The 25,739-nt window shown below is 40.2% G+C and overlaps 5 protein-coding genes across 6 annotated transcripts; 3 read left to right on the top strand and 2 right to left on the bottom strand.

Moving 5' to 3' along the window:
• Positions 1-921: 921 nt before the first annotated feature.
• On the bottom strand, positions 922-2,967 carry LOC116192682 (scarecrow-like protein 23). Its single transcript, XM_031521295.1, has one exon. The coding sequence runs from the start codon at positions 2,660-2,662 to the stop codon at positions 1,298-1,300; it is 1,365 nt and encodes a 454-aa protein (XP_031377155.1). The 5' UTR covers positions 2,663-2,967; the 3' UTR covers positions 922-1,297.
• Positions 2,968-7,776: 4,809 nt separating this feature from the next.
• On the bottom strand, positions 7,777-9,210 carry LOC116192927 (cysteine-rich and transmembrane domain-containing protein WIH2). The gene is made up of 3 exons (XM_031521633.1): positions 8,955-9,210; positions 8,397-8,544; positions 7,777-8,021 (listed from the first exon to the last, which is right to left on the bottom strand). Exons 1-3 carry the CDS (start codon positions 8,992-8,994, stop codon positions 7,976-7,978), a joined length of 234 nt encoding a protein of 77 aa, XP_031377493.1. The 5' UTR covers positions 8,995-9,210; the 3' UTR covers positions 7,777-7,975.
• A 5,783-nt stretch (positions 9,211-14,993) lies between these two features.
• LOC116193751 (UDP-glycosyltransferase 82A1) lies at positions 14,994-19,833 on the top strand. Of its 2 annotated transcripts, XR_004154332.1 has the most exons (3): positions 14,994-15,951; positions 18,326-19,369; positions 19,466-19,833. XR_004154332.1 is itself a non-coding variant. In XM_031522500.1 (2 exons), the coding sequence occupies exons 1-2, from the start codon at positions 15,477-15,479 to the stop codon at positions 19,282-19,284; spliced, it is 1,434 nt and encodes a 477-aa protein (XP_031378360.1). In that variant the 5' UTR covers positions 14,994-15,476; the 3' UTR covers positions 19,285-19,403. The 2 variants fall into 2 exon arrangements, 1 of the variants encoding a protein (XP_031378360.1); XM_031522500.1 differs by lacking the exon at positions 19,466-19,833 and having other exon boundaries at positions 18,326-19,403.
• A 1,529-nt stretch (positions 19,834-21,362) lies between these two features.
• LOC116193286 (UDP-glycosyltransferase 74F2-like) lies at positions 21,363-22,823 on the top strand. The gene is made up of 3 exons (XM_031522106.1): positions 21,363-21,515; positions 21,608-21,665; positions 22,471-22,823. Exons 1-3 carry the CDS (start codon positions 21,363-21,365, stop codon positions 22,821-22,823), a joined length of 564 nt encoding a protein of 187 aa, XP_031377966.1.
• Positions 22,824-23,087: 264 nt separating this feature from the next.
• Positions 23,088-25,686, top strand: LOC116212209 (pentatricopeptide repeat-containing protein At2g35030, mitochondrial-like). The gene has a single exon (XM_031546780.1). The coding sequence runs from the start codon at positions 23,379-23,381 to the stop codon at positions 25,590-25,592; it is 2,214 nt and encodes a 737-aa protein (XP_031402640.1). The 5' UTR covers positions 23,088-23,378; the 3' UTR covers positions 25,593-25,686.
• Positions 25,687-25,739: the final 53 nt, after the last annotated feature.

The following is a 25,739-nucleotide window of genomic DNA, read 5'->3' on the forward strand; positions in this document are numbered from 1 at the left end:
AAATTACTCCTCCAACATCCGTTCCCGGCCCCATCTCCTTGTTAGTTGTAATAAGTTAATCTCCCGTACCATTTGCCTTGACAATTAAATGGTCACGGTACGAAGTAAAAATGCTGGTGAGTAACGTCATAACATTGTCTCGACCATATCAGTGTAATTGGTATAGAGTTTTACCACCTTGTGCTGAGAGAGCATTTGATTGGATGCGAAGTTTGAGTTTTAGAGGAAAAAAAATTCGAAACTTGCATAGTACTTTTCAGCTCTTAATTGTAAAATTAATCACCGTAATAACTTCTTTGAGTTCAAATTTCACCTGCAAAATTGGTAAAGACTTTACTTTCAAAACGCAAAAAATTCTCATATTACAACGATATTATAATTATGGACTTACATTTTATCTATGTAAAATTAAACCGTATACTTTATTATTACCCAAATTCCTAATAATTCAATATATTTACAAAACACAACAAACGGCTTAAATTTTTTCTGCGTGTAATTTTCATGTTTTTTGTGATCGAACAATACTCAAACCAAATAGTTCAAGAATACACGATAAAAACTATGCAATCTCAAACAATGGTACATGAAATTAAACAATGGTCTACAAGGACTACGATATGGAAGACATGCACCAGGATAATCATGAACTTGGTGCATGCTAGGTGTAGCTTAAAATTGGGCATAGCGACGGAGAGACCAACCTCTTATATCTTTTCATAATCTCAACTTAATACGTTATTTACCTGCACATATCCGAGCAATGTTTTCAGTTCAATCTAACGAACACCGACTTGGCTACTTCGAGTTTGATAGTCTATTACCTTCGTCATAAGAAAACCGACTTGGCAAGATTGGACTATCAACGGGGTCCGGCCGGATCATCAAGGACAAAGAATTAATCAAAATAATTCTACATAATTTCCACCTAAATTATTATTATTATTCCGTTCCTTCCCAGAATTGTTCCTTTTTTTATTTTTGCCACTTAATAAATACAAATTACTTTCTTCCCAAAAAGAATTACACTAAAAAAAATTATAATTAATTAGGAAAAAAAAGGACGAAGTGAACGAAGGATTCCCCACTTCGGGATCACCGTTCCATCCTCACATCATCATCAATTTCATCACCTGCCCCGTGACCCTCCATCCTCTACACTTCCGGCCCCCCACCTCAACGGCCGATCTCAGCCGTTCGTTCAAGTCAATGTTCTCCCCGACCGGACGGCACCCAAGTCCGCTTCAAGTCAAACTGATCGGGTTGGACCCGACCCGACCCTCCCAGTCTAAGTCATTCAATCGGACGGTTCCCACGCCGAGGCCGTCAACAGAGACAAGTCCTTCCATCCCAGCTTCAAGCCCCCGCTCTCCTCCACCAGCGTGTAGCCCTTCCACGGGAACATCCCCAGCAGCAGGCTCGCCTGGGCAGCGGGGCTGCCGCCGAGCGATACGGGCCTGAACCCGACGCGGCCCAGCTCCTCCCCCCACCGCTCGACCTTGACCTCGCCCGTCCGCTTGGGCCCGCCCACGGCCACAATGTTCCTGATCTCGCTCCCGAACAGCTGCTGCTCCACCGCATGCCGCTCCACGCTGTGGGCCTCGAGCCCGTCCCCGAGCGCATCGAACAGCGCGCTGTAGTAGTGGAGGGCCTCCACAAAACGGCCGAGGAAGCTGCCCCCGTGGCTGAGGTCCTGCTCGACGATCGTGATCAGCTTGGGCCTGGCCTGGCCCAGCAGCCTCAGCGCCCCGAGGTCGCTCCCCGTGATGTCATACAGGCAGTGGTGCATCCAGTGCACCACCGTGGCCTCGCCCGGCCGCACCCCAAGCTGGGCCAGGTCGGCCAGGTTCCCAATCTTGCCTTCGATGGGGTTGAACTCGAAGGGCAGGCCGAAGGAGCCCGCGAAGTCGGCGAGCTGCCGGCCCGTGGATTCTAGCAGCTCCAAGGAGGGGCCGAACCCGGTGACACGCATGGACCGGATCTTCCGGGACCGGGAGGAGAGGATTTGGAACAATCCCGGCCATTGGAGGCCCTGCATGATGTCGAGGTCGACAACGTGGACACGGTCCTCGCCTTCGAGGGCCTGGAAGATGGCCTGATTGGCCGTGAAATGGGTGAACTTGATGAGAGGGCAGATGGAGTTGTAGGACTGCAAGGCCGTGAAGATCTTCTGCGACTGCGTCAGGGTCAGGTCCCTGGTGGCCAGCGGGGAGTAGGTGCCGAGGCACGAGCTCACCACGCGGGCCTGCAGCGCGTGCGCAAAGTATGCCGCCACCCGCTCCGGCGACGACCCGAACGGCGAAGACAGGACGGATATCTCCGGGAGTAGGTCGGTGGCGTCCTCGAGATTGTCCATTGCCACGCACTCGGCGCATTGCAGGAGGAGGCCGAGGAGCCGAAGCCCGGTCGACTCGCCCTCAGCCTCCGCCGCCTCCGAGTCGGGCTCGGCAGCCTCCTGGTCATGGTCGTCGGCTGCCTTCTCACCGGACACGCTGGCGTCGCCGGAGATGTTGGGGCGCTTGGAGGAGGGGTCGTCGCCGGACGAATCGCCGGAGCGCGGGAAGTCGCGTTCGGCGGGGCGCTTGGACTTCATGGTGGAAGAGGATGAGGACTGGAGGTTAGGAGCAGAGGTGATGGGGACAAGAGAGGAGCTATGAAGCATGATCGAGGTATACAGAGAAAGCTCGGAAGAGAGAGAGAGAGAGAGAATCGGAAAGAGGAAGGAAAATTTTAAGTGAAAAGGAACAAAATCTCTGACAGGGAGAAAGCAGAGCAGAGCAGAGCGCAGTGAGAGGGAGATGAGTGTCAGGTTCAGTCAAGACCAACGTGAACATGAATGAATGAAGATCATGAACATCATGATGAGGAAGAAGATGAAGTTAGAGAGAGAGAGAGAGAGTTAATTACAGAAGAGAGAGAGAGAGAGAGAGAGAGGGGGGCAGATGAGTGGCGAGGATTTGTTATCTTCCTTGTTAGGTACTCCGTTCGGGTGTCGTTATGTCCGTTCGTTACGTCGAGGTTCTTGTGCTAGCTTTTGTCGGATTATTAACACCTCATTATTTTCTTAATTACTTACATATTTCCCCCCCCCCCCATTAAACAAAACATCTAATCCTCATTAATTAATGATAATAATATGATTAACGAAATCTATTTTCTGATATTAATATTCAACTTATTATTATTATTTTTTTTTTATCAAATTCACGTCTGCTCATCCCAAAAGGGCAATGCCTGTTTGATTACGAGAAAAAAGTCTTCCAGTTTTTTCTAATCCACTTTCCACGCATTAAAAAATTGAATTTCTTTAATCAATAAACTGAAATCATCACTTAACTTTATCGGAAAAGAATGGACTTACATTAATCACGAGATACAGCAGTGTTCTTTTTTTCCCCAAAAAAATTTTAAAAAATTCATGACTCGCAGGAGAAGAGTTTTGATTTGTATTCCTGTAATTGCAAAGGTCATTGGATTCTAATATGGATGGTCCTATTTAAGAAAAAAAATATAAAGAAAAACGACATCAATGGTTTTGTCTCTTTATTGGGATTTTGATGTGTCTTATTATATAGTCGATATACGTAATGTAATAAATATATATATATATATATATATGTATTAGTTTGGGGAAAGTGATTAAATAATTTATGTGATATTGCGAGTGTTATTGATCAATCTACAATACAAAGCCAACTTTGTGACTAAGATGGCGCCAGCAGGTGCCCCCCAAATAGTGTTCTCAATCTTATCTTTCGCATAGCAAATGAACGCGCCCGCAAATTACAAATAGTGACATGTTTGAATTTCAATTCTATTTTACTTATTTTCATAACACAATTATTATTTTTTCGTTATTTATTTATTTATTAACAATCCAATTCAATTTTTAATATTAAATTCTCTCAATTATTCATTATTTTTTCACACTTTTTCTCATAATTCAACAACACAATCATTACAATATAATTAAATATATATATATATATATATATATATATATATGTAGTTAGAGGAGAGATGAGTTAAACTCAACTCTTATTCCAAACAAGCAAAACCTATCGTTAATTTCGTAACTAAATCGGCATGGCGATTTCATGATTTGAAGTTTCACGACCATAGGTTCATACCATGGTGCACTCATGCGGGACTGGATGACTATTCGATGACGTGAAAAGAAACTTTCCTATTTTCAACGCGAATCATTGGAGTATGTTGATTTGAGCTCTTTCTAAGAATGATGCTAAAGGCCGCGGTGCTTGTCGATCGACAAAAAAGCATTTTCCTCAACTTTGTTGGATGATGGGAGACACGATGTCATCGGAGAATGCATTTTATGGCAAGGTCACGTAGAAACGTTTCCGACGTGGCATATTCAATCAACAAGAGACTGATAAAGTTTGGGCTTGGGAATTGGGCTGGACTATGGGCTTTAGTGTGTAAATGGGCCACGAACTGGTCCACAATTAAAAAGCAGAAAAAGAAAAAGAAGAAAATTGAAAATATGGGTATTTTATTATTCATTTTCACTCCAATGAAAATGAACAAATTTTTCTGACATCTATGTTGTCGGGCTGCAAAAAATGTATAACTCTACAAAGAAAGAAATCAACATTTCTCCCTATGGAATAATTACATGATCCAAATTAATTGGTCGAAACTGTTCAGATGATCGTACATTCATTGCATCGCTCCTCGACTAACTTGGGATGAATGCTCCTACGTACCCGAATCCCATAACAAAAAAGGCAGCGGACTGAAGGAACATATAAATGAAGAAATGATCCTTCCTATGTCGGAAGTCATAGGTTGCACAATACAGCGAGAATGTTCCCATGATCAGCTCCATCACATGGACCCTGTGTTTTCAATTGAATCCCCACAAAGAAATTAGACTTTTTATTAATCTCAGCGACTCGAACTCAAGGCAATTGATCCGAATGCTCAACCTTTCTCTGAGTCAAAAGCCCGGTTTATTTGATACTTTCTTGATTTGCTTCACCGTGTTCCCGACTTCTTGCTCCATGCTGAAGTGATAGTCGAGGCACATCTCCTGGAGTCTGGTCATGAGACATTCATCTGAATTCACTGCATGAGATTAAAATAAAAAAGGCCATCACGATCGCTACTTCATTCATTTCTTTGTTCAACATTGTGCGTACTGGTCTCTTCATTAGCGTGTATGTGATTGTGCATACTGAATTTCCATCTTGCCTGAACCAAAGCTAACTCCGGATTTTCGATCAAGTAAGGCATTTTCCTCAGAAGGAATTCCTCATCTGGTTGAAAGTCAGGGTCAAAGATGGCCACGAACTCACGCTTGCTCACATACTGCTTCAGCAAGCCGTCTCTAAGAGCGCCGGCCTTGTATCCATTTCTGTGGTTTCTGTTCTCATTCTTCACGTTAATTCCTTTCTCCATCCATTTTATGCATTCCATCTCCACCAATGCCTGAAAGGAAAAAAAGAACCATAAAGTTCAGTTCAATAGTTCTCTGAAATTCTTATGAACTGAGTGTCGATCTGCAAGGTTTGCGATATGGTAAGTTCTTCATCGAAATGCTGAATTGAAATACATTTCACGAATGAATGATATAAATGTATCGCTACGTACCCTTAAGGTCTCATTTGTGGAGTCATCAAGGACTTGTACCATAAGTCAATCGGACGGCCATGAGAGTGCGCATGCTGCCCCAATGGAAAGCTTGTACACCTGAAGAGGGCAAACGAGAAATCGATACATTTATATATAAATCATTGCTATGCATTATAGATTAATTTTAATTAACCATAATAAGTTTTATTTAATAAGTACCTCCTTCTCATTATATATGGGAATTTGAATGAACACTATGGGGTAGCTATTGTGAATTAGCTTATTATTAAGTTCAAGGTCTTGTTCCAGCTTGTGCTTGGTCACGTACTTCTTCTTGAATAATTTTTACGAGATGACAAGGGCTAGGTATATCCATTCTACGAAGAGCATAATCGACATTACAGCGGACAGGGCAAGTGCAATTTTTAGAGCTGAAATCTCAAGAGACTTCAAGCTTGCGTTTCTGAGGTGGCCGATGCTGCTAGGCATCATATCCTCGATGACATCTTGCTCTTGGAATATTAACCTTCCCATTATAGTTCTATACGGAACGAGGAGGATGGGAGAGATGATATCGGCTCGGAGCAATGCAAGTTTTGCTAAAAGGATCGAAACTCAGAGAAGAGATGAAGCTTTGGGGAAGGACGTTAAACGATGATGAGCCATTAATAAGGGAAGTTATGTGCTTATGCGTTGATTTTGGAAGACCAAGAACAAGGAAATTGTAAATAAATAAATAAATAAAAGAAAAAAGAAAAATCGATTTCTATGAATAGTCTTAGTTTTATTAACTTGGTACCTTTATTATCAATCAGGTCTCCTCAATAAAATTGCTTTGATTTGTCAAAAGACACGTTCCCGTAAGCATATATATATATATATATCTCCCTCTCTTCTCCTATCGCGGGTATCTGGGTTTCGCTCGACTAATCCCTAGTCCCTACGATCCTGGACACATGCCTACAAGGGCACAAAACAGGGTAAATCGGCCAAATGCCATGTAGGTTGGCCTCAAGGGGATTCGAATTTGGAACGGAGTGGATATATATATACTCATCCTTATCATCAAGCCAAACTCCTTGGAGTTACGTTCCGGTCTCTTGATCCAGATGGTTTTTTGACTTTTCCTAGTTAATTTCCTTGGTTTCGATCCTTTGATAATGTCCTTTACTAGGTGCAGCTCTTCTCAGCCAAATAATTAGCAAAGGACACATTGTGTTAAAAAAAAAAAAAACCAAATGGATTGATCCGGGTGATTTCACATCTCCTCTCCTTAAGTAATCTATCATATTTAAGTCTCGTAAATGTAGATAATCCATAATTAGGAGAGTTTTATTTTTGGTAATAGTAATTTCATTATGATAACTCCAACTTGTATATATTCCATTGCCTTTTTGTTGAAGAGAAAATCAAATCAATTATTGATCACTTAATGATGACATGAGCATCAATTAATCAACAGTGATGCTTAAAGAACTAGTGTATTTGATGTTTCCATGAGGGCCTATATACAATGGAATAAAGCATACATTCGTTGTCGCAAGTCTCCCATCCCACCTGGCCGGACTTTACGATGCTAGCTGCGCTTGCAAAACTTCGATCAAATATCTTGCAAGTATTGAAGCTGAAGTTCGAGTTTTCCCGTCCATGTTTGATTTGCTTAAATTTACCGCCATCCTATGGATCCTGCCACCAGCTAATAAGTAATCTAGCTAGGCCCGCCCGAGTTATGCGTGTCTAGTAATCATCGCACGACAAGATGATCTCTTCTGGAATGAAGGGATTTTATCTTCAATTCTAGCTAATAAAAGCACTTATACCCCTGTATTTAACTTTCAATTTTCTTATACAAAATTTATGGCTCCTCTTATGACGGAAAAATAATATATAAACATCTGTTATATAACGGGATCATGCAATTGTGGTATCAAATTTCCTTCTCTTGGAAATTTATGATTTCAATTAGTCAAATCATTGTTGGTCGGTCAATGTCATTGACAGTTAATTTCAATAATTTTCATGATGATGATACATATATTGATTTGATCCCAACATTTACGCAACCCCTCCAATAAGATCTTACCAAAATCAACGAAAGCCAACATATAATACAGTGTGCATTCCCATTGGTTCAACAATCCCAATCACCAACAGCAAAATATGTAATAATTAAGAACATCATGAAGCTGAAGAATGAAATAAGAATTTATTAGAAATCCAATCTGATAATAAAAAGAAATAATACCAACGCCATCTAATGGCAACAATATCCCCTCAACAATAAAACTCACAGAGGTGTACAAACATAAAAAACTAAATACACAAGATAAAAGAGACTATATGTCCGGCCTGCGGGCCGCCCGAAGACCATCCCTCATCACTAGAAGCAAGCATCCAGGACGCAGCAGCAGCAGAGAGCGGCACAACTGCAAAACGCATCAACGGAGTTATTATGGGGGAGCAATTGGGGATTCATGAATAAGATAAAGAATTTCGATCAAGAGCGATTCTGTTTCCAGGCTTCCATGTACTCCTTCATCGCTCGCACGGTATCAAACAAGCCAAAAGATTCCTAGCTAGCTCGTGGATAAAAAAGGGGTCAGAGTTGCGTATGAACGGTTTTCCCTGTGGGTGTTGCAAGGCTAGCCATACCAATTAATCCCTTCTAAGGAGACTCGGAATTCTCGGCTATGAGAGTTTATCCGTTATGGTCGACTAACTCAATTCTAAACTTCTCAAGGAATAGTCATTTTGAGTCGAGCTGGTACTGAGAAAGAGTTATGTATATGGTTGTAACTTACCATCCCTTCCAGAAGCCATCGCCCCTGGACTTGGTCTCGACTGGGCCGGTTTGCTGAGGCTGCGGTTGGCCGTCTCTGGTGGGGTACCCTGCCGGTGGCGGAGCCACGTATGGTCCCTGAGCAGATGCTCCAGGCGGAGGGTATGAAACTGCAATCATCCCCCATCAAAAAGTCAATAACTTTTCTTTATAAGTTGCAGCAAAGACGCGCAAGGATTTACATGATCATCAGATCATCCACACACACAGCAATAATCACAAACCGTGATAAAAATTCCTGCTTGCGATAATTACCGTTAAATTCTACAGCGCTAAACATCAAAATATGACTTGTTTTGGTAAAATAAAAATTGATCCTTGCTAAGTGCATCTCTGGTAAAGTATAAACGCATCATTATTAATAACATCGTCAGGACGGTGTGTATGTATGTTGTAACGATAGATTTAGATCGAACACCCGGTTACCAATCCATGGCTGAACATTCATATGATCATAGATAAGGTTCAGGCCAAAAACGACACATATACAAATTATATAGAAGTATAACTGGATGATTACCTGGGGGCTGGTTCTGGTAGTTGTACTGAGATTGGTTCATCTTGAATTAGCTAGCTTTCTGAACGGATTTAAGATGACTGATGAAGAAGGCGATATCGATCGATCGATCGGAGGTAAGATTTCCAGACGAGAGAAAGACTGATGATGAGATGATGGGATTTGGAGAATTCCGGTGACGATTATATATAGAAGGGGAGGAAGGAGGAGGGGGCTTGGGTGCAGTGGTTTATGCTATGTAATGTAAGATGTGGAGGGAGAAGTTGCTTAGAAGGAGACGGAGATTACGATGACGGCGGCGTCACCGCGTGGGGCTCTGCTCTTTTAATATATTAATTAATTAAGGGAGAAAAAAAAAAGCAAAAACAAGAAAACAATTCTGTGCTCCCGGAGCACGTAGGCCCAACCAACGGTGATCCAAGAGGGCCTCACATCAGGTTGTTGGGCTCTCGTGCGCCACGGTGCACGGAAATGGTCCCTTGCGCATTGAGCACTCCGATGGGTAACGGTACCACGATGGCACCGGGCCGGCCGGAAGGCCGTTTTTGACGCTCTTTGGCCCCAAATAATAGCGTTATAAGACATTCCTTCGATGTCTTCTTTCCGACGACCGCCACCATAACATACCAATTCCATGAACTTCGTTCGAAATTCATTGATTGTCAGCGACTTGTTTTATTTTTTTTCACTCGATAAACAAACCCGTCCGATCATTTTTTTTAGTCTAATAGGTCTAGTCATTTTATCTAGTATATTTAGGTTGTGAGGAAGTATAATTTGGAAATAAATGTAGCTATCTATGCTTCCTATTTCCTTGGGATGAAACCTTTGAGGTCGGTGTTCCATCCCCGACAGTACACGCGCATACGAATTCGTTTCTTTCTCCAATATGTGTGTGTTATTAATTAGTTTCTTGTTTTCCTTAGCTCCAAGGGTAAGATCTTTCCTCACGAAGAGCCACACGTCATGTTTTCCTGTCTTTTTTTTTGTGTATTTTGTTTTGGCGCGCAGGACTTGAATGAACGAACTTGAAGTTCCTTCTCCGCGTATATGTAGAGATGCTTCTATTTCCGGCGTTTTGTTGTTTATTCATAACTTATTAGTTAAGATTCATTTCAGTTAAACGTCGACTTATTTCTGATTACAAAATATCTTTGTTGAAATTTGACTCTTACATTTCTGGGATTGTTCAACCGTATGAGAAACATTAATGTCTTCGAAGAACTAATCGAATGGAAGGTTATACACGGGTGATCGTGAACATCCGTGTCACAACGTAATCACAAACTTTTCCACCCTCAAGTCTCAGTCAGGATTTTCTTTATATCGACTCTTTTCTTTTTATGATATATCTACATCGATTCTTAATAATGGATGCTTCTACGGGATCACAAATAGATGAGAATCTTGAAAAATGTTTTCTATAATATTCTTTGTAGGTCTCATCTTGCTCTTTAAGATAAAATAAAAAAGAAAAATCTTTTTTCTTTTTTTTTTTTTTTTAGTTTGTATCATGGTATTCGAAAGTTTATTGGATCGACTAATTAATCAAGCTCGAACCAGATCGATCTATTAAGGTCAAAACTCTCATCATGTGAATTTTCGTCATTTACAATACTTAAATATGATAACTTATTTAAAGTAGACGATCGCCGAAACCATTTGAATGTATTTATATTTATTTGAACTTATTTAAAAAGAGAGAAATTTAGGGATAACTTGCCGATCATGAGGATAAGTGGCAACTGGCAATTACCTCATCTTACTTATAAAGAATTTGTTTAAGCCCCGACTTTATATATATATATATATATTACCATTTCAGAGCCATCATCCGTTGAATATAGACTTTGAGTCCGATTAGGTGGCCAAACAGGCCAGATGACGGTCAATTCAGTCACATGCGAAAAACATTAGTTTTTGATGGTTCAATAATTGAAATTTTCTTTAATTAAATTAACACTGATTTTAGAAATAAATAATTTCTTTTTGCTGTAAAGAAGAAACTATAAAATAGATCGAATATTTGAAACATCTGGATTGATTGCGTAAGCCTCTAGAGGACGGAATCAGATGCTTTGAAACTGAGGATGATTTTATTTTATTATATATCCAAAAAGGCAATTAGAAGGAAGAAATAATTTTCATCAGACTTCAATTGAATGTTGAAAAACTCCGAGATCATGCAAAAAGGCGCCATGCGTAGTTCATTAAGAACACGAGGTGGGAATTCGTAAATTTTATTCAACGATTTTAACTCAGAATGTATCACGAGAATTATATAGTTGAGAATTCATGTGAAAGTCATATGTTCTTTTTATGATACTCACTTTTACTCCACCGTTATTTTTATAACGTGAATCATTCGTTAAATTATAGGGTCGTGTATAATAACCGATAGACCCTCCAAGGTTTTGGGATCGAGATGTGAACGTTTCAACTTATATCAAAGAAATAGAAAAGTTAGCAAAGATGAGATGTAAGGAATCCTCTTGCGTCTTTCAAAAATTAAAAAAAAATAAAAGTAAATGATATTCTGAAAAAGAAAAATATTAATTCGCAAATGGGTGAAATTTCCTTTTCCTTTTAGTTTTTCAATTTAACATTGTGGATGCCTTTTTTTTAGTAGGAATATCTCAGCCTATTGACTGATGTTAACATTGTTTTTCATTTTCGCGAGTATAATAGAATTAAGGACTAAGGAGGAGTAGGTAAATTTTTGGGATTTTGGGCTTAAGTTTGGGCTGGGCCAATTTGAGGCCTAAGGCGTGGGCTACTCTTTTAATTGTGCTTATGTCGAAGCCGAACGTTTCTAGGGGTCGATCCAAATTCTTTGACCTGGTTATTGTATCGTATCCTATCACATCGTATCATATAAGTAACTAATTTTCTACCAAACTATAGTTATTCAAACCCGTCATTGAGTGTTTGTCGAGCCAAAATAAACCCAACTGGATTGTTAAATTTCCAATTTCTTTCTATGAAAACTTTTAATATTTTCTTTCTTCACTTTTAAATGATGGACTTGAAAATTAATTTGAGCCCGACCATTAGGCAGGGACGATGAGTGTGAAAATTTGGAAACAATTTCTGTCTGGCCCGGTCGTACGTGTTAAGGTTGAGAGATAGAAAGCCTAGCCTATCATTTTCTGCTTATAAGTTTCATCGCAGTAATCCTCAGTAACAGCAAATTATATATCACTGTTATACATGTGGCCCCAGTCCTCTATAAGCACGTGATTAAATTAATTCAAATTACATGCGCATTTTTCTATATATGGATGTCATGTCATGCTGTTATTATATTTAATTAAGGTACTGCTGAGAAAGTAACGTGAGTTGATTCAAGTGGTTCGGTACTTGTTACGCTTAAGCAAAGTCTCAGGTTCGAGTCCTTATGAATGCAGAAAATCCACGCTTTGAGAGTTTTACTTCTTAGTTGGCCGACCCGGCTCGACTGAATTAGTTTGAGCCCAATTGGTCTTCCACATACCATGGTTCATACCGAAAAATGTACAGCTGGGAGAGGCTGAGGCAGTGAAGGCAATGTCCAAACTTTTGATCATGATGATCTGTACACAGTATAATTGAGTATATTGATGATGTACTGCATGATGCAATTAGCAGAAGAGTTTTCATTGTCCATGTGTATGTATATACCACGACTGCAGCTTTACTTTGTATTTCCTCAAATATGCTGACAATACATGTGATGCACTTTGTTTAATGCACGTATGCTTTGTTATGAAGAAACCAACATATTTAACTTTTTCTTTTTTTTTTTTGGGTAATAAGTGTTTTTCGATTTAAAAGGTACATATATACACACCTTTTCCTGTATATATTACTTGAAAAGTTTCCAAAGTCTAAACTTTTTCTTCGATTATTGCCAAAATAGATGGTAAATTCTCGTAACTTTTACACATCTCACCATTTCATCTAGTTAGATGATAATAAGAAAGGAGTATAATGCAGTGGCAATACTTTCGCTTGATAATTAAAGAGTCATGAATTCGGTTCTAGTCAAAGAGTGATATTTATGTCATTTGCTTAGCTTTTCTTTCTATTTTCTGTCATACTAAACTCTCATAAACCTCTTTTGTAATTTTAAAAAAAGAGTTATTGATAAATCCTTAGTTGTATTATTGTTGTTATATGTTTTTGTTGGCAATAATATATATATATATATATATACGGAAAATAAAATAATTAATGATCATTTTCTTTTTTCCTTTGTTGTGAGCACTTGATCGTAAAGGAACATGGAAGTCTTCCTCAAAAGCCAATTAAGCAAGCATGTGTAACATGTGTATTGTATTAATGGCATGTCGGCACTGAAAATTCATCAAGTCGCGGCATTACGATACGAGGTATAAGCTCGTCTGCAAAAAGAAAGATGATCAATGTATTATTGATGTCCGTCACACACGTGGGAAATGTGTACACTAATTTAATAATACAGCTCATGTGTGCACATAAACCTAACGTTCTCTTTATTGAGAGGACCATAAGAGAGAGGAAAGTGACTCACTGAGAGATTTCCATTACTGTACATATATTGATGCCCATATATATATGTGTATATATATACATGTGCGCAGCAATTAATACATTAAAGCTTGATGTGCTCTTTGAACTACCAAACATTATAATCCCCATATCCATATCCATATAGTAATTAAACATGAAGTTGATCGACAAAAATAAAGAGCTCAATTAGCTCGTCTTCTAATTGTCCTAACTACGAATTACATATTTTATATATACACGACAAATCAATGATCCACTTTAGACTGATGTGAACATAAATGTTACTTCCACAAAAAAAAAAGGAAGATAAAAAAAAAGAAGCTTATTAACTACTTTTAGGTTTTTTATTTAATGATGGGGTGACATAGACAGAAACTCAGGATCCCACACGATGCCCCCATTATTATCTTATAATTCATATATACATAGTTGGATTTGATGAGCATGCATGCATCATCAAACTAATTTACAAAAGAGTTCTTCCATTGGGGAAAATAGTGGAATACATACATATATATATATAAATATATATTATAATAGAAAGTGATATGGTTGTCTTTTTATGATACAAGTCCATCATATGTCTGATCAGAAACTGACATAGTATATCAAACATGGTGTAGACCAACAGTAGATGCCCTTGTCATGTCCTTCTATTAGATATTTAAGATTTTTATTTCATTATATTAGATCCAAATGCCTCCCTTGAAAAATTAGGAGTACTATTTCGGATATTATTAGTCTCTTTAGTCGCTTTACGGAGTGGAAATGTTATTGGATTTCACGTATTGATAACTCTGTGGCTCACAACTTAAGTCAATACAACCTTAAGTCTGATTTTCAAGACCTTTTTACCCTCGAAGGTTATCCTGATCTATATGTACTTTAGTCATTATCCTATTAATAATGGCATCCTTTCCTATAAAAAAGAGAAAGTCCAAGGGCCTTCCTCGTAAGCCAAGAAACTGACATAGTATATCATCATGCGATTTATAAACAAAAACAAGGAAGAAAGAAATATATATAGTGACAAAAGATATTGCATCTTCTAATATCAATCCCTTTCTGTCCTACGTGTATATATTGAACCTTGGCTCTCAGTTTATCTGTAGTTTCAACTACGCTTCAATGAATTGAAGGGGAAACTTATCCGAGGAAAAAAGAAGTATTTAGTTCAATAATCGGACCGTTCATCATTAGCATCTGCGAACCTTAATATATCAACAGTTTGGGATGATTGGATAGCATAACCCCAAAAGACACGATGCTATGCGCCCAACTAGCGGCACTAAAATGCTTGACTCAATTCACTCGCTCCAAGAATTGACTCAATTTAACACCGAACACCGAACACCGAACCACGTCATCGCTTATCCCGTTCTACTTTCATTATCGATCGATATTCTAGATTAACTTAGTCTCCCACACTCTCTTGCATCTCTAATGCGTTCTCTTTCTCCGGAGTTCCCTCACCGGAATTTTCCACATCATGCTCTGCGATGGCACCATCACTGCAGCGATCACCCGCTGAGGACCGCTCTTCACCTGGATCCGTGCTGATCTACGGTACCCTTAGACGATCTGGTTAGCAGCCAAATCGTAAAATTTTTTCTCAAAGATTAATGAAATTATCATTAATCTTGAGATGTTTGTCGGGTAATGATAAGATCAGCTAGTTCACAATTATATATATACATACATATATGCATATATATGCTATGCCACAAGCTCTTTAATTAGTCGGGAGTCGGCTCCCTCTCTCTCGATCTTTCTCTTTTCCGACCCATGCGCCACTCGTTTCTTTAATATATATATGTATGCAACTTGATAATATATATATATATATATATATATATAAAATATTTACTTGTAGACACGCATATATTTATATTGCGTGTGTATATATAGGGTTTGTGACTTGCAGACTCAAAGCCCACAAAGAGCATATCATTATCATCCATTGGGGAGCTAGATAGCTGGCTTTGGGAAATTGCCATGAAGGTGATTTTGGTTCCATACCCGGCGCAGGGTCACGTCACTCCAATGCTGCAGCTTGCTGTGGCACTCCTCCCAAGTGGGTTCGAGCCGGTCCTGGTCACGCTAGAGCACATCCATCGCCGGATCAAGCCAGATATTGAACAGATGGGCCACGTTGCTAGCATGGTCAAGTGCGTCGTACTGCAGGACGGGCTGGAGTCCGGTGGGGCACGGGACTTCTTCGCCATAGAAGCCGCTATGGAGGATGGGTCCATGGCGGTCCAGCTGGAGCGGCTGGTGAGCAAGCTGGATGACTGCGAGAATGGGGAAGGCGTGGTGCTAATGGTGGTGGATGTGCTGGCGTCGTGGGCGATGGAGGTGGGCCACCGGTGTGGAGTCCCAACGGCGGGTTTTTGGGTCGCCATGATCGCCACGTACCAGGTTGTTGCCGCAATCCCCGACCTGGTTCGACACGGGGTGATCTCTTATTCAGGTCAGCCCTCCATAGTCTTCTCAAAACTCTCCTCAATTTTTTTGGATCATCAGCGCAACAATATTACTACCCAAAAAAAAAAAAACCCAGAGAGAAGCAAAATTTAATGGGTGAGTTGGAAGGGAGGTAATGCATCTGGTTCCGAAAACATCTTATAATTATATTCTATCTTTTCGGAATAATTAACTCAATATTTATAAGTTTCGAAGTGTTCCACGCAACCATATATGTACATTACCTATATCTTTATATATATGTACATCATCTGGAAATCAGTTACTCTGCTAGATTATATATATTGCTCGAGTATCTGAAAAAAAGAACCCCGTATACATGTATATAAGTATAAATTTACGGCTCATAGTATCGATATACGCAGGTCCATGATCCATCTCTTCATAGATCACAACGTCCCTTACACTTATGGGGATGGCCGGATGGAAAAGCCTTCCTGCTGTTCGCCATAAAAAAAAAAAAGGTAAATTTCGATGACACCCTTTATAATTTAGTAAATAGTCAATAACACCCATCCTTTCAAAATTAGTCACACACCACTCTTTCTTTCGCAAATATGGCACCAAGAGCGCTTAATCGTCACAACATAGATGTTGTGTCACCGTGCTCCATAAAGTCGGATATATCAAGTTAATTTATGGAGCACAGTGACGTAGCATCCACGTGGCGACGATTAAACACTCTTGGTGCCATGTTTGCATAATGATGGGTGGTGTATAGCTAATTTTGAAATGAGGAGATGTCGTTGGCTATTTACTAAATCATAGAAGGAAATTTACTCAAAAAAAGCAGCCTTCTCACTTAACTAGTTGGTCTTTTGGATTTTTTTTAAAATAATTAAGAGGCAGTCAATGGTGATGTTCGAATCCAAAACCTCTTGGTTTCAAATCGGCACTTTATGTCATTGCACCGATACCCATTCATGTTGTCTTTTGATTCTTTTAAAAAGAAAAAATAATGCCATTAAAAAAAAACCCAAGTGGATAAATGATTAATGTAGCTTGGTCATGTTCACTAAATAATAATACCTCTTATTTTAACATATGGAAAATTTGACCCCATTTTACTAATTACATTTATAGTTAATACATATATACGTGTCAAAATGGAAAGTGTGGACCCTTCATATGCGAATCAACAATTGAGCTAAGTAACAACCCGAATTGGTTCGAGCGGTTTGATGTTTATTTCTCTTAAACAAGGTTTCCAGTTTGAGTTTTAAAAATGGAAAAAATATATGATGGAAGAGCTTTACCCCTTAATGAACCGATCCGACTTGACTGAATTAGTCGGGATTCAATTGAACATTTTGATATCATAGTGCACACCAAAAAAATTGAGCTTAAGTGGGTACACATAACTTAATTTATTGAAGGCCCGATAATTCCAAAACAATTCTTTTCCGCTTTTCTTGCAAAACCATGTGAGTTGACTGCGTTATATAATTTATAGAAAATATATATATATATATATGTATATATATGTATATTTGGTGATAGTTCAGCATATGCATGTGTATTATTCATCTTATCAATTGAATACATACATGTATATATATGAAAGTAAAATTTTTTAACTTAGGACCTACATATACAAATATATATGAACTCTACTACCGAAAAATAAATATGTAAACTCTCTCTTCCATTCACCATTTAACATGTTACCTTCAATAATGCGTCTTTTGGTGATTAATATATACACATTCCATTCTTCATTATTTTAAAAGTATAGAAGATTGCGCGCCTACGATAATATATCTTATGGTTAGTCTACCCGATGGTAACATTGACCAGGATTTTTGTATATCTACATGCATGCCGCACCAAAAGGCCAATAAAATAATTATTTTTCCTTGATTATTTCTTTTTATTTAGTACTTATATTAAATTTAATGCATCGGATCAAGCAGATGGATATTTTATTGTTTATCTAGTGGTCGATAAGATCCTTCTTTTTTATATATGAATAATGTGTTAGCTAGCTAGCTAGCTGTGGAAAATGAAAATAGGTCGTTGGTGAACAAAAAGAAATGGTAGATTGGCGATGAATTTTATCGAATGTCTTCCCCGACGAAGAAAGAGGCCTCTCTATTATGATATTCTCGTTTATGAAAGGAAAATAATATATATAACTGAAAAAAGAAAAGGAAAAAGAATATTTAGTAGAGAGGGAAAAAAAAGTCGTGTTATGAATCATATGTGGAATAAGTCGCATTTCATAGAAGAAGAATATATTTATTATCTTGGTGCAATGAAAAAACGGTGATCATGTGATAATTGCTTCTGGAAAATTAAGAATTAGAGTCAGACCATACCACATGTTGATATTTTTTTTCTATTCTTGCGGATTTTTACAGGAACACCACGGCACAAAGAAACCAAGCTGCCTTGCCTTGTCCCGAATCAACCAACTCTTACAGCCGAAGACCTGCCATGGCTGATCGGATCTACATCCTGTAGGAAAGGACGGTTCAAGTTCTGGACCCGAACAATGGACCGGTGTCGGTCCCTTAGGTGGCTCCTAGTGAACTCCTTCCCTGAGGAGCACTGCACAGCTTATAACAATATTGAACTAAATGAATATGTGGTGGATAATCGCCCGCATGTTAATACTAAGAATAATAATGACAACGAAGACGACTACTATCCCATGGTTTTCCCAGTCGGGCCCCTGAGCAAGCTAGCAGTTGCACCGACTGCAAGGAACCCTAGCTTCTGGGAGGAAGAGCGGACCTGCCTGGACTGGCTCGACCAGCAAGACCCCGGGTCCGTGATCTACGTCTCATTCGGGAGCTGGGTGAGCCCGATCGGGGAAGACAACATGAGAAGCCTCGCGCTTTCACTGGAGGCCTCGGGCCGACCATTCATATGGGCCTTGAGCCCGACCTGGCGTGACGGGTTACCCAATGGGTACATCGAAAGGGTGGCCAACCGGGGTAAGGTCGTCCCTTGGGCCCCACAGCTGGAGATACTGCAGAACGATGCAGTCGGGTGCTTCGTGACGCACTGCGGGTGGAACTCGACAATGGAGGCCATCCAGTGCAAGAAGAGACTGGTGTGCTACCCGGTGGCCGGAGACCAGTTCGTGAACTGCAAGTACATTGTGGAGGTGTGGAAGATTGGAGTGAGGATCGACGGTTTCGAGGAGAAAGAGATCGAAGAATGCTTGAGGGAGGCCATGGAGGACAAGGAGATGGGAAGAAGAGTGAGGGAGCTCTGCGAGAGGACCATGGGAGAGGAGGCTCGTCTAAGGCTTGTAAAGAGCCTCAGAGGTTTCACCGATGACCTACATAAAATCATCGCGGAAGATTCTTAATTAAGCATAGCTAATTAAGATTAGTTTATCGGTTTGATTTGATATGAAATTTGTGCATCCAATCAGATAGTCTTCTAACGTAATGGTATGAACGTAATTTATATTTGGGTGCTTTAACATATATATAGATCGATGTCTTAAAGTTTTTATCCATACACATAATTATTAATCTTCCATGCAGAGGCTAAGCGGTTTGTTGTCCTAGACGCGATGTCCAGTGAGAGCGGCGAAGCAAGGCTAACTTATGGCACGTTATTTACTTGAAAAATGCATGTCCAGATGCATCTTACCATCCATCATATTCTCCATATTCCCAAGTGCTGGAAAGGGTCTGGTTGAGGAAGCGATCGAGGCTAGAACGTAGGACACTGTTACGCCATGCTCTCCGCCTACACCGAGAGCTAGAATGGCAGGATTAGCGATGCTAGAATCTGTTCGATAGAAACTGCATGCCTCAGAGGAACTTGATCGGTTAATTTCTTCTGATGTTATGCTTTGTCCATTACGATACAAAATTTGTTGAAACGTGCACGAGTACGTAATTAGTTTGTAAGTGCAATTTCTTTTGATGTTATGCTTAAGATTTGATGAAATTAATCATCCTCCTAATTAATTATTTGGAAAAAGAAGACCAGCCCATGAAGCTATTAATTCTTCTTCCTTCTTCTTCTTCTTCTTCTTCTTCTTTTTTCTTCTTCTTTTTTTTTTTCTGACGGCGAATAAAATTTGCTCACATAAACTCTACGTGGTTATGAGACTGATATAATTGGACCATAATCCATAAATCAAACTAAACTCTTGTTTCACATGGACACATGTCGAGCTATCAAATTTTGCCTTTTTTTTAATCTAGATTTTTTCATATTAGTTTATAATCTCATTAAGACTTATATTAATTTTATATTTTTTTATCAATCCATATATATTTTATTAGTAATAGTTTATAAAATTTTCTATTAACCCATATATATATATATAATTTTTATATTTTTATTAATTTATTTACCTAAATATAAAAGTTCTATTTCAAGTCGTCACCAATTTAAGTAGTTTTTATCGTGACTTCAATTTTTTTGGTGAAATGCAAGGTTACTCCAGTCTATTGACAATTCTCGCTTGGATTAGTCGTGGTCAAAATACTTTATTTGATTTCGAAGACCACTTAAAATTAACAGGGACCTCAATAAATTTTTAAGCTAATTCAAACAAGAATTTCTTCCCACTAAACTTCTATTTATTTCTGCATTTGTGTCCTTTTTGTATGCATTACATATAATATTAAGATGAATTTTGATCTTTTTCTCCCGCATTCATGTAGACATGAATTTCTCCTAACTAAATATTTATTTGATCTTTTTATAAATCACGCGATAATAATTTGTTAATATTTTATACTTTCCAATATTACTAATATCATTTTTTACACTTCTACTGTATGAAAACATTATTGATAGAGAACTTTTTTGGGGACCGCGATATGATGTAGCCACTTTTCTAGTAATAATATAAAGCCATATGCTCTCTCTCTCTCGATATCCATGCACTACTCTTTCTTTTCGGTTACAATAGGAGGCTCATGGCCTAGTACAAGGAAATGGAAATGAATCTAAATAAAGGGGTACGGGTCGTCCCACTGGTGAGAATCGAACTTGGAACCTCTAAGTTATTAGATGAGGGTGTTAACCACTGCATTACATCCCATTTCTCACAACTCTTTCTTTTCATTGTACAACTAATGTTAAAATATAAAAATTATGTGTATATTTCTTTTTATAAGTATATACGCGTGTCATGTGTCATTTGCGTGTATATATATATATATAAGGGGTTTGTGCCTTTGTGATTTTGTACGGCTCAAAATCCACAAAACACATCATCCGTAGGAGAGCAAGCTAGCTAGCTAGCCAAAATCCATGAAGGTGATTTTGGTTCCTTACCCGGCTCAGAGGCACGTCACCCCGATGCTGCAGCTTGCTGCTGCCCTCATTTCAAGAGGGTTCGAGCCAGTCCTGGTCGTGCTTGAGCACATCCATCGGAAGGTTGCTTCGGAGATTGAACGCATGGGCTGAGCTGCTTGCATGGTCAAATGCGTCTTATTGCGGGATGGGCTGGAGCCAGACGGAGCACAGGACTTCTTCGACATAGAAGCGGCCATGGAGACCCAGCTGGAGTGGCTTGTGAGCAAGTTTGATGACGGCAAGTATGGCAACGGCGTGGCGCTGATGGTGCTGGTGTGTTGGCATCATGGGCCATCGAGGTGGGCTTCCACCGGTGCAGAGTGCCCATAGCGGGCTTTTGGATCGCCATGCTCGCCACATGCCAGGTGGTCACGGCCATCGATATCCCGAACATGGTCAGAGAGGGGGTGATGTCTCATTCAGGTCTGGCGTCCATATGTTTGGGTAATCGTTTACATATGAATTCGCTCTATCAATTAAGCACTCATTCCATTAAAATTTTAAATTTTCAGCACTTAATTTTTAACACTTAAAAGTTAAGTCTAAACGAACACCACCTAAACTTAATTTATACCAATCTTATCTGGAAGTATAATCAACAAACATGATTAATGACCGAGATGCTACAATTATATGCATGCATGTAAAAGAAAGGTACTTGAGGTATCAGTCAATAAGTTGTGTATAACTAATATTTCTTATTTGTTGTAATTTTATTAGTATTTTTTCAAATTACGTGAACGAGACAGAATACTGGAAAATTTCTTCATCAGATATTTTTTAAAAATCTTTTTTGCCGTGCAAATTAAGGAATAAATATTTCTGCAGTTTTTAGCTATCCGATAAATCTTGGGATGACAATGTACCATAATATTGACTAGGATACTGATCAGCTATCAAAGATAAAATATAATTAAGTTCTATGTACGTCTATGAATAATTTGCTCCCTGGCTGTTGAAGGGGAGATCAAGAATATAGAAAGGTCGATCTAAAGTTCTGATCGGATATCTCGATCATGAAAGGGAAATTGAAAAAGACTTACACAGAAGACGATTTCGTCTTGATAAAATATTTGAAGTCCATAAAAATATAATACAGAAAAATCTATTCTGTTGCAACTTGCAATAAACAATCGTGTTCATGTGATAATTGCTTCCATAAAAAAGAAAAAAGAAATAAGAGTCAGGCCATGTCGTATGTTAATTTTTCATTGTTGGGATTTTACAGGAATACCACTGCATGAAGGAGCCCTACTACCAGTTTGCTTTCCGAATCAACCGACTCTTACGACCGAAGACCTGCCAGGGTTGATCGGATCTAAGTCCTCTAGGAAGGAAGGTTCGACTTCTGGAGCCGAGCAATGGACCGGTGTCGATCCGTGGGCCCCAGAGCTGGAGATCCTGCAAAATGAAGAGGTCGGGTGCTTCATGACGCACTGCGGGTGGAGCTCGACAATGGATGCAATCCAGTGCAAGAAGAGACTAGTGTGCTTCCCGGTGGCCGGGGACCAGTTTGTGAACTGCAAGTACATTGTGGAGGTGTCGAAGATTGAAGTGAGGATCCGCGGAGAAAGAGATTGAAGAATGATTGAGGAAGGCCATGGAAGACAATGAGATGGCAAGAAGAGTGAGGGAGCTTTGGGAGAGAACAATGGGGGAGGAGGCTTGTGCAAAGAACCTAACAAGCTTTCATCGATTATCTAAAGAAAATGTCATCAGAAAACTCTCGTCTAAATTTAATCGATTCGATATGGAACTGTACATCAAATCTGAATTTACAGTCGAATATGATGATATCATACTTGATATTTGGACGTGTCGACAGAGATGTTACAAACTTTTCCCGAGACGTATTATACGAGGTTTTATTCCTCTTTGATGCCCGAATGAGATTGCCTAGTGTTGGCACATATAGGTCTAAGTCTTGGCACATAAAGGTCGACGTCTGTCTTGTCATTTATTATTCCCAAAGTTCTGAAGTCCCGATTACCGGGGCCAGGGCTAGTCCTGATCGAACGGTTTCGAGTCGTTCGAACTGAGCTGATGATGATGATGGTCCGTGACCATTAGCAAGAAAAGTCCTGGACCACCACGAAATCGGCATTCGGGCGTCTTCGTCTTAAATAATCATGAAAAATGAAAGAGAGACTCAAAGTCATTGGGCGACAAGGAAGCCGCTTGTTCCAGCAGAATTCAAAGATTACCCAACTGGGAAAGTCGGGTCGGATCGCGGAAGCTGTGAAGGTTTTCTCATCTATGGATCGGAAGAACACTGTTACCTACAACTCCATGCTCTCTGCCTACACCAAGAACGGCAAGCTCGGCGATGCCAGGAAGCTGTTTGACAGAATGCCTGACAGGAACGTGGTTTCTTGGAACACCATGATTGCTGGGTATCTTCGCAATGACAGTCTCCAGGAAGCCCACCAGCTCTTTGACAGCATGCCCGCTCGGGATGGCTACTCATGGGCGCTGATGTTGTCCTACTTTACTCGAATAGGGGACCTTGAGAAGGCGAGAGGGATATTCGATTCAGTTCTGGACAAGCGAGACCCAGTTCTATGGGGTGCTATGATAACAGGGTATGCGAAGAAGGGCAAGATCGATGAAGCCAAAAGATTCTTCGATGAAATGCCGGTCAAGAATTTGGTTTCCTGGAATTCGATGCTCGCTGCTTACACACGGAATGGGGCGATGCGTTCGGCGTCGCTCTTCTTTGATGGGATGGCAGAGCGAGATGTGGTTTCATGGAATCTGATGGTGGATGGGTATGTCGAGTTAGGGGACTTGGACTCTGCTTGGGAGACCTTCAATAGGATCCCAGACCCAAATGTGATATCATATGTCACGATGTTAAGCGGGTTTGTGCGGAATGGCCGGCTTGTTGAGGCTAGGGGGCTTTTTGATCAGATGCCCGTGAGGAATATTGTTTCATGGAATGCGATGATCGGAGGATATTCCCAGAATGGCCAGATCGATGAGGCAATGAGGCTCTTTCAGGAAATGCCGGAAAGGGATTCGGTGACGTGGACTACAGTGATCAATGGTTATGTTCGGGTTGGTGAGCTCGAAGAAGCAAAAGCTTTACTAAATCAGATGCCTTTCAAGAGTAACGGGGCTCATGCGGCATTGATTTCTGGGTACTTGCAGAAGGGGAAGATGGAAGAAGCCAGCCAAATCTTTGATCGAATTGGAACCGGTGATGTAGTTTGTTGTAACGCAATGATTGCAGGGTACACCCAGAGTGGGAGGATGGAAAAGGCGCTGAACGTTTTCAAAAGAATGATGAGGAAAGACTCAGTTTCGTGGAATACTATGATCGCAGGGTATGCCCAGGCTGGAGAGATGGACAAAGCGCTTAGATTATTTGAGGAGATGGGGCAGCGGAACTCAATCTCATGGAACTCTTTGATGGCAGGTTTCCTTCAGAACAAGTCATACTTCAACGCTCTCAACTGTTTTGTCTCAATGGGACGAGAAGAGATTAAACCCGATGAATCGACTTTCGCCTGTGGCCTCAGTGCCTGTGCAAATATGGCTGCACTGCGAGCAGGAAAGCAGCTCCACCAATATGCTGCCAAAATTGGCTATGCAAGTGATTTGTTTGTAGGAAATTCATTGATTACATTGTACGCTAAATGCGGCGAGATCAGAAGTGCCGAAATCTTGTTTGGAGAAATGGGCAGCAGAGACATCGTCTCATGGAATTCATTGGTTGCTGGGTATGCTTTGAATGGTTATGGAATGGAGGCTGTGAAGCTCTTTGAGGAGATGATAGGCAAAGGAGTGTGCCCGGATCAGGTGACACTCCTCGGAGTCTTATCTGCTTGCAGTCATGGTGGGCTCACCGATCAAGGAATAGAGCTCTTCAAGTGCCTGACAGTGACTGAAGATTTCAGTGTCGAGCCTCTGCCGGAGCATTATTCTTGCTTAGTTGATCTGTTTGCCCGGGCAGGGAGATTGGAAGAGGCATTCGAGATAGCCCGAAATGCAAAGAGCGAGGAGAATGTTGGGATGTGGGGTTCTTTGCTCGGAGCTTGTCGAGTTCATCGGAACCTCAAGCTCGGTAGATCTTCATCTCAGAAGCTCTCAGAACTTGAACCTCATAAAGCTTCCGACTTAGTTCTCCTTTCGAATATAAATTCCGAGATGTGCAACTGGGATGAAGCCGAGAAGGTAAGGGAGGCCATAGAAGGAAGAGGAGCGGACAAGCAAAAGGGGTGTAGCTGGATTGAAATCGGAAATCAAGTGCATGCTTTTCTTTCTGATGATCGGACACAGCCCAGAACAGGAGAGATTTGTGGAATACTTAAGTCTTTAACTGAACATGAAATTATATGCTGTAGTTAGAACTTTTCATCTCAGCTTTACTCTTGATCAGGGGCTGCTACATCATGTCCAGTGCATAATGAACCTTAATAAAATCATTCCAATTCCGTGTTAAGGAAAAGAGTAGAAAATGAGCCGCCGCAGGAGGGCGGGGCGGGGGGTTTTTTG

The sequence above is a fragment of the Punica granatum genome, chromosome 1 (assembly GCF_007655135.1).
Source record: "Punica granatum isolate Tunisia-2019 chromosome 1, ASM765513v2, whole genome shotgun sequence".
In the NCBI taxonomy this organism is placed as follows: Eukaryota; Viridiplantae; Streptophyta; class Magnoliopsida; order Myrtales; family Lythraceae; genus Punica; species Punica granatum.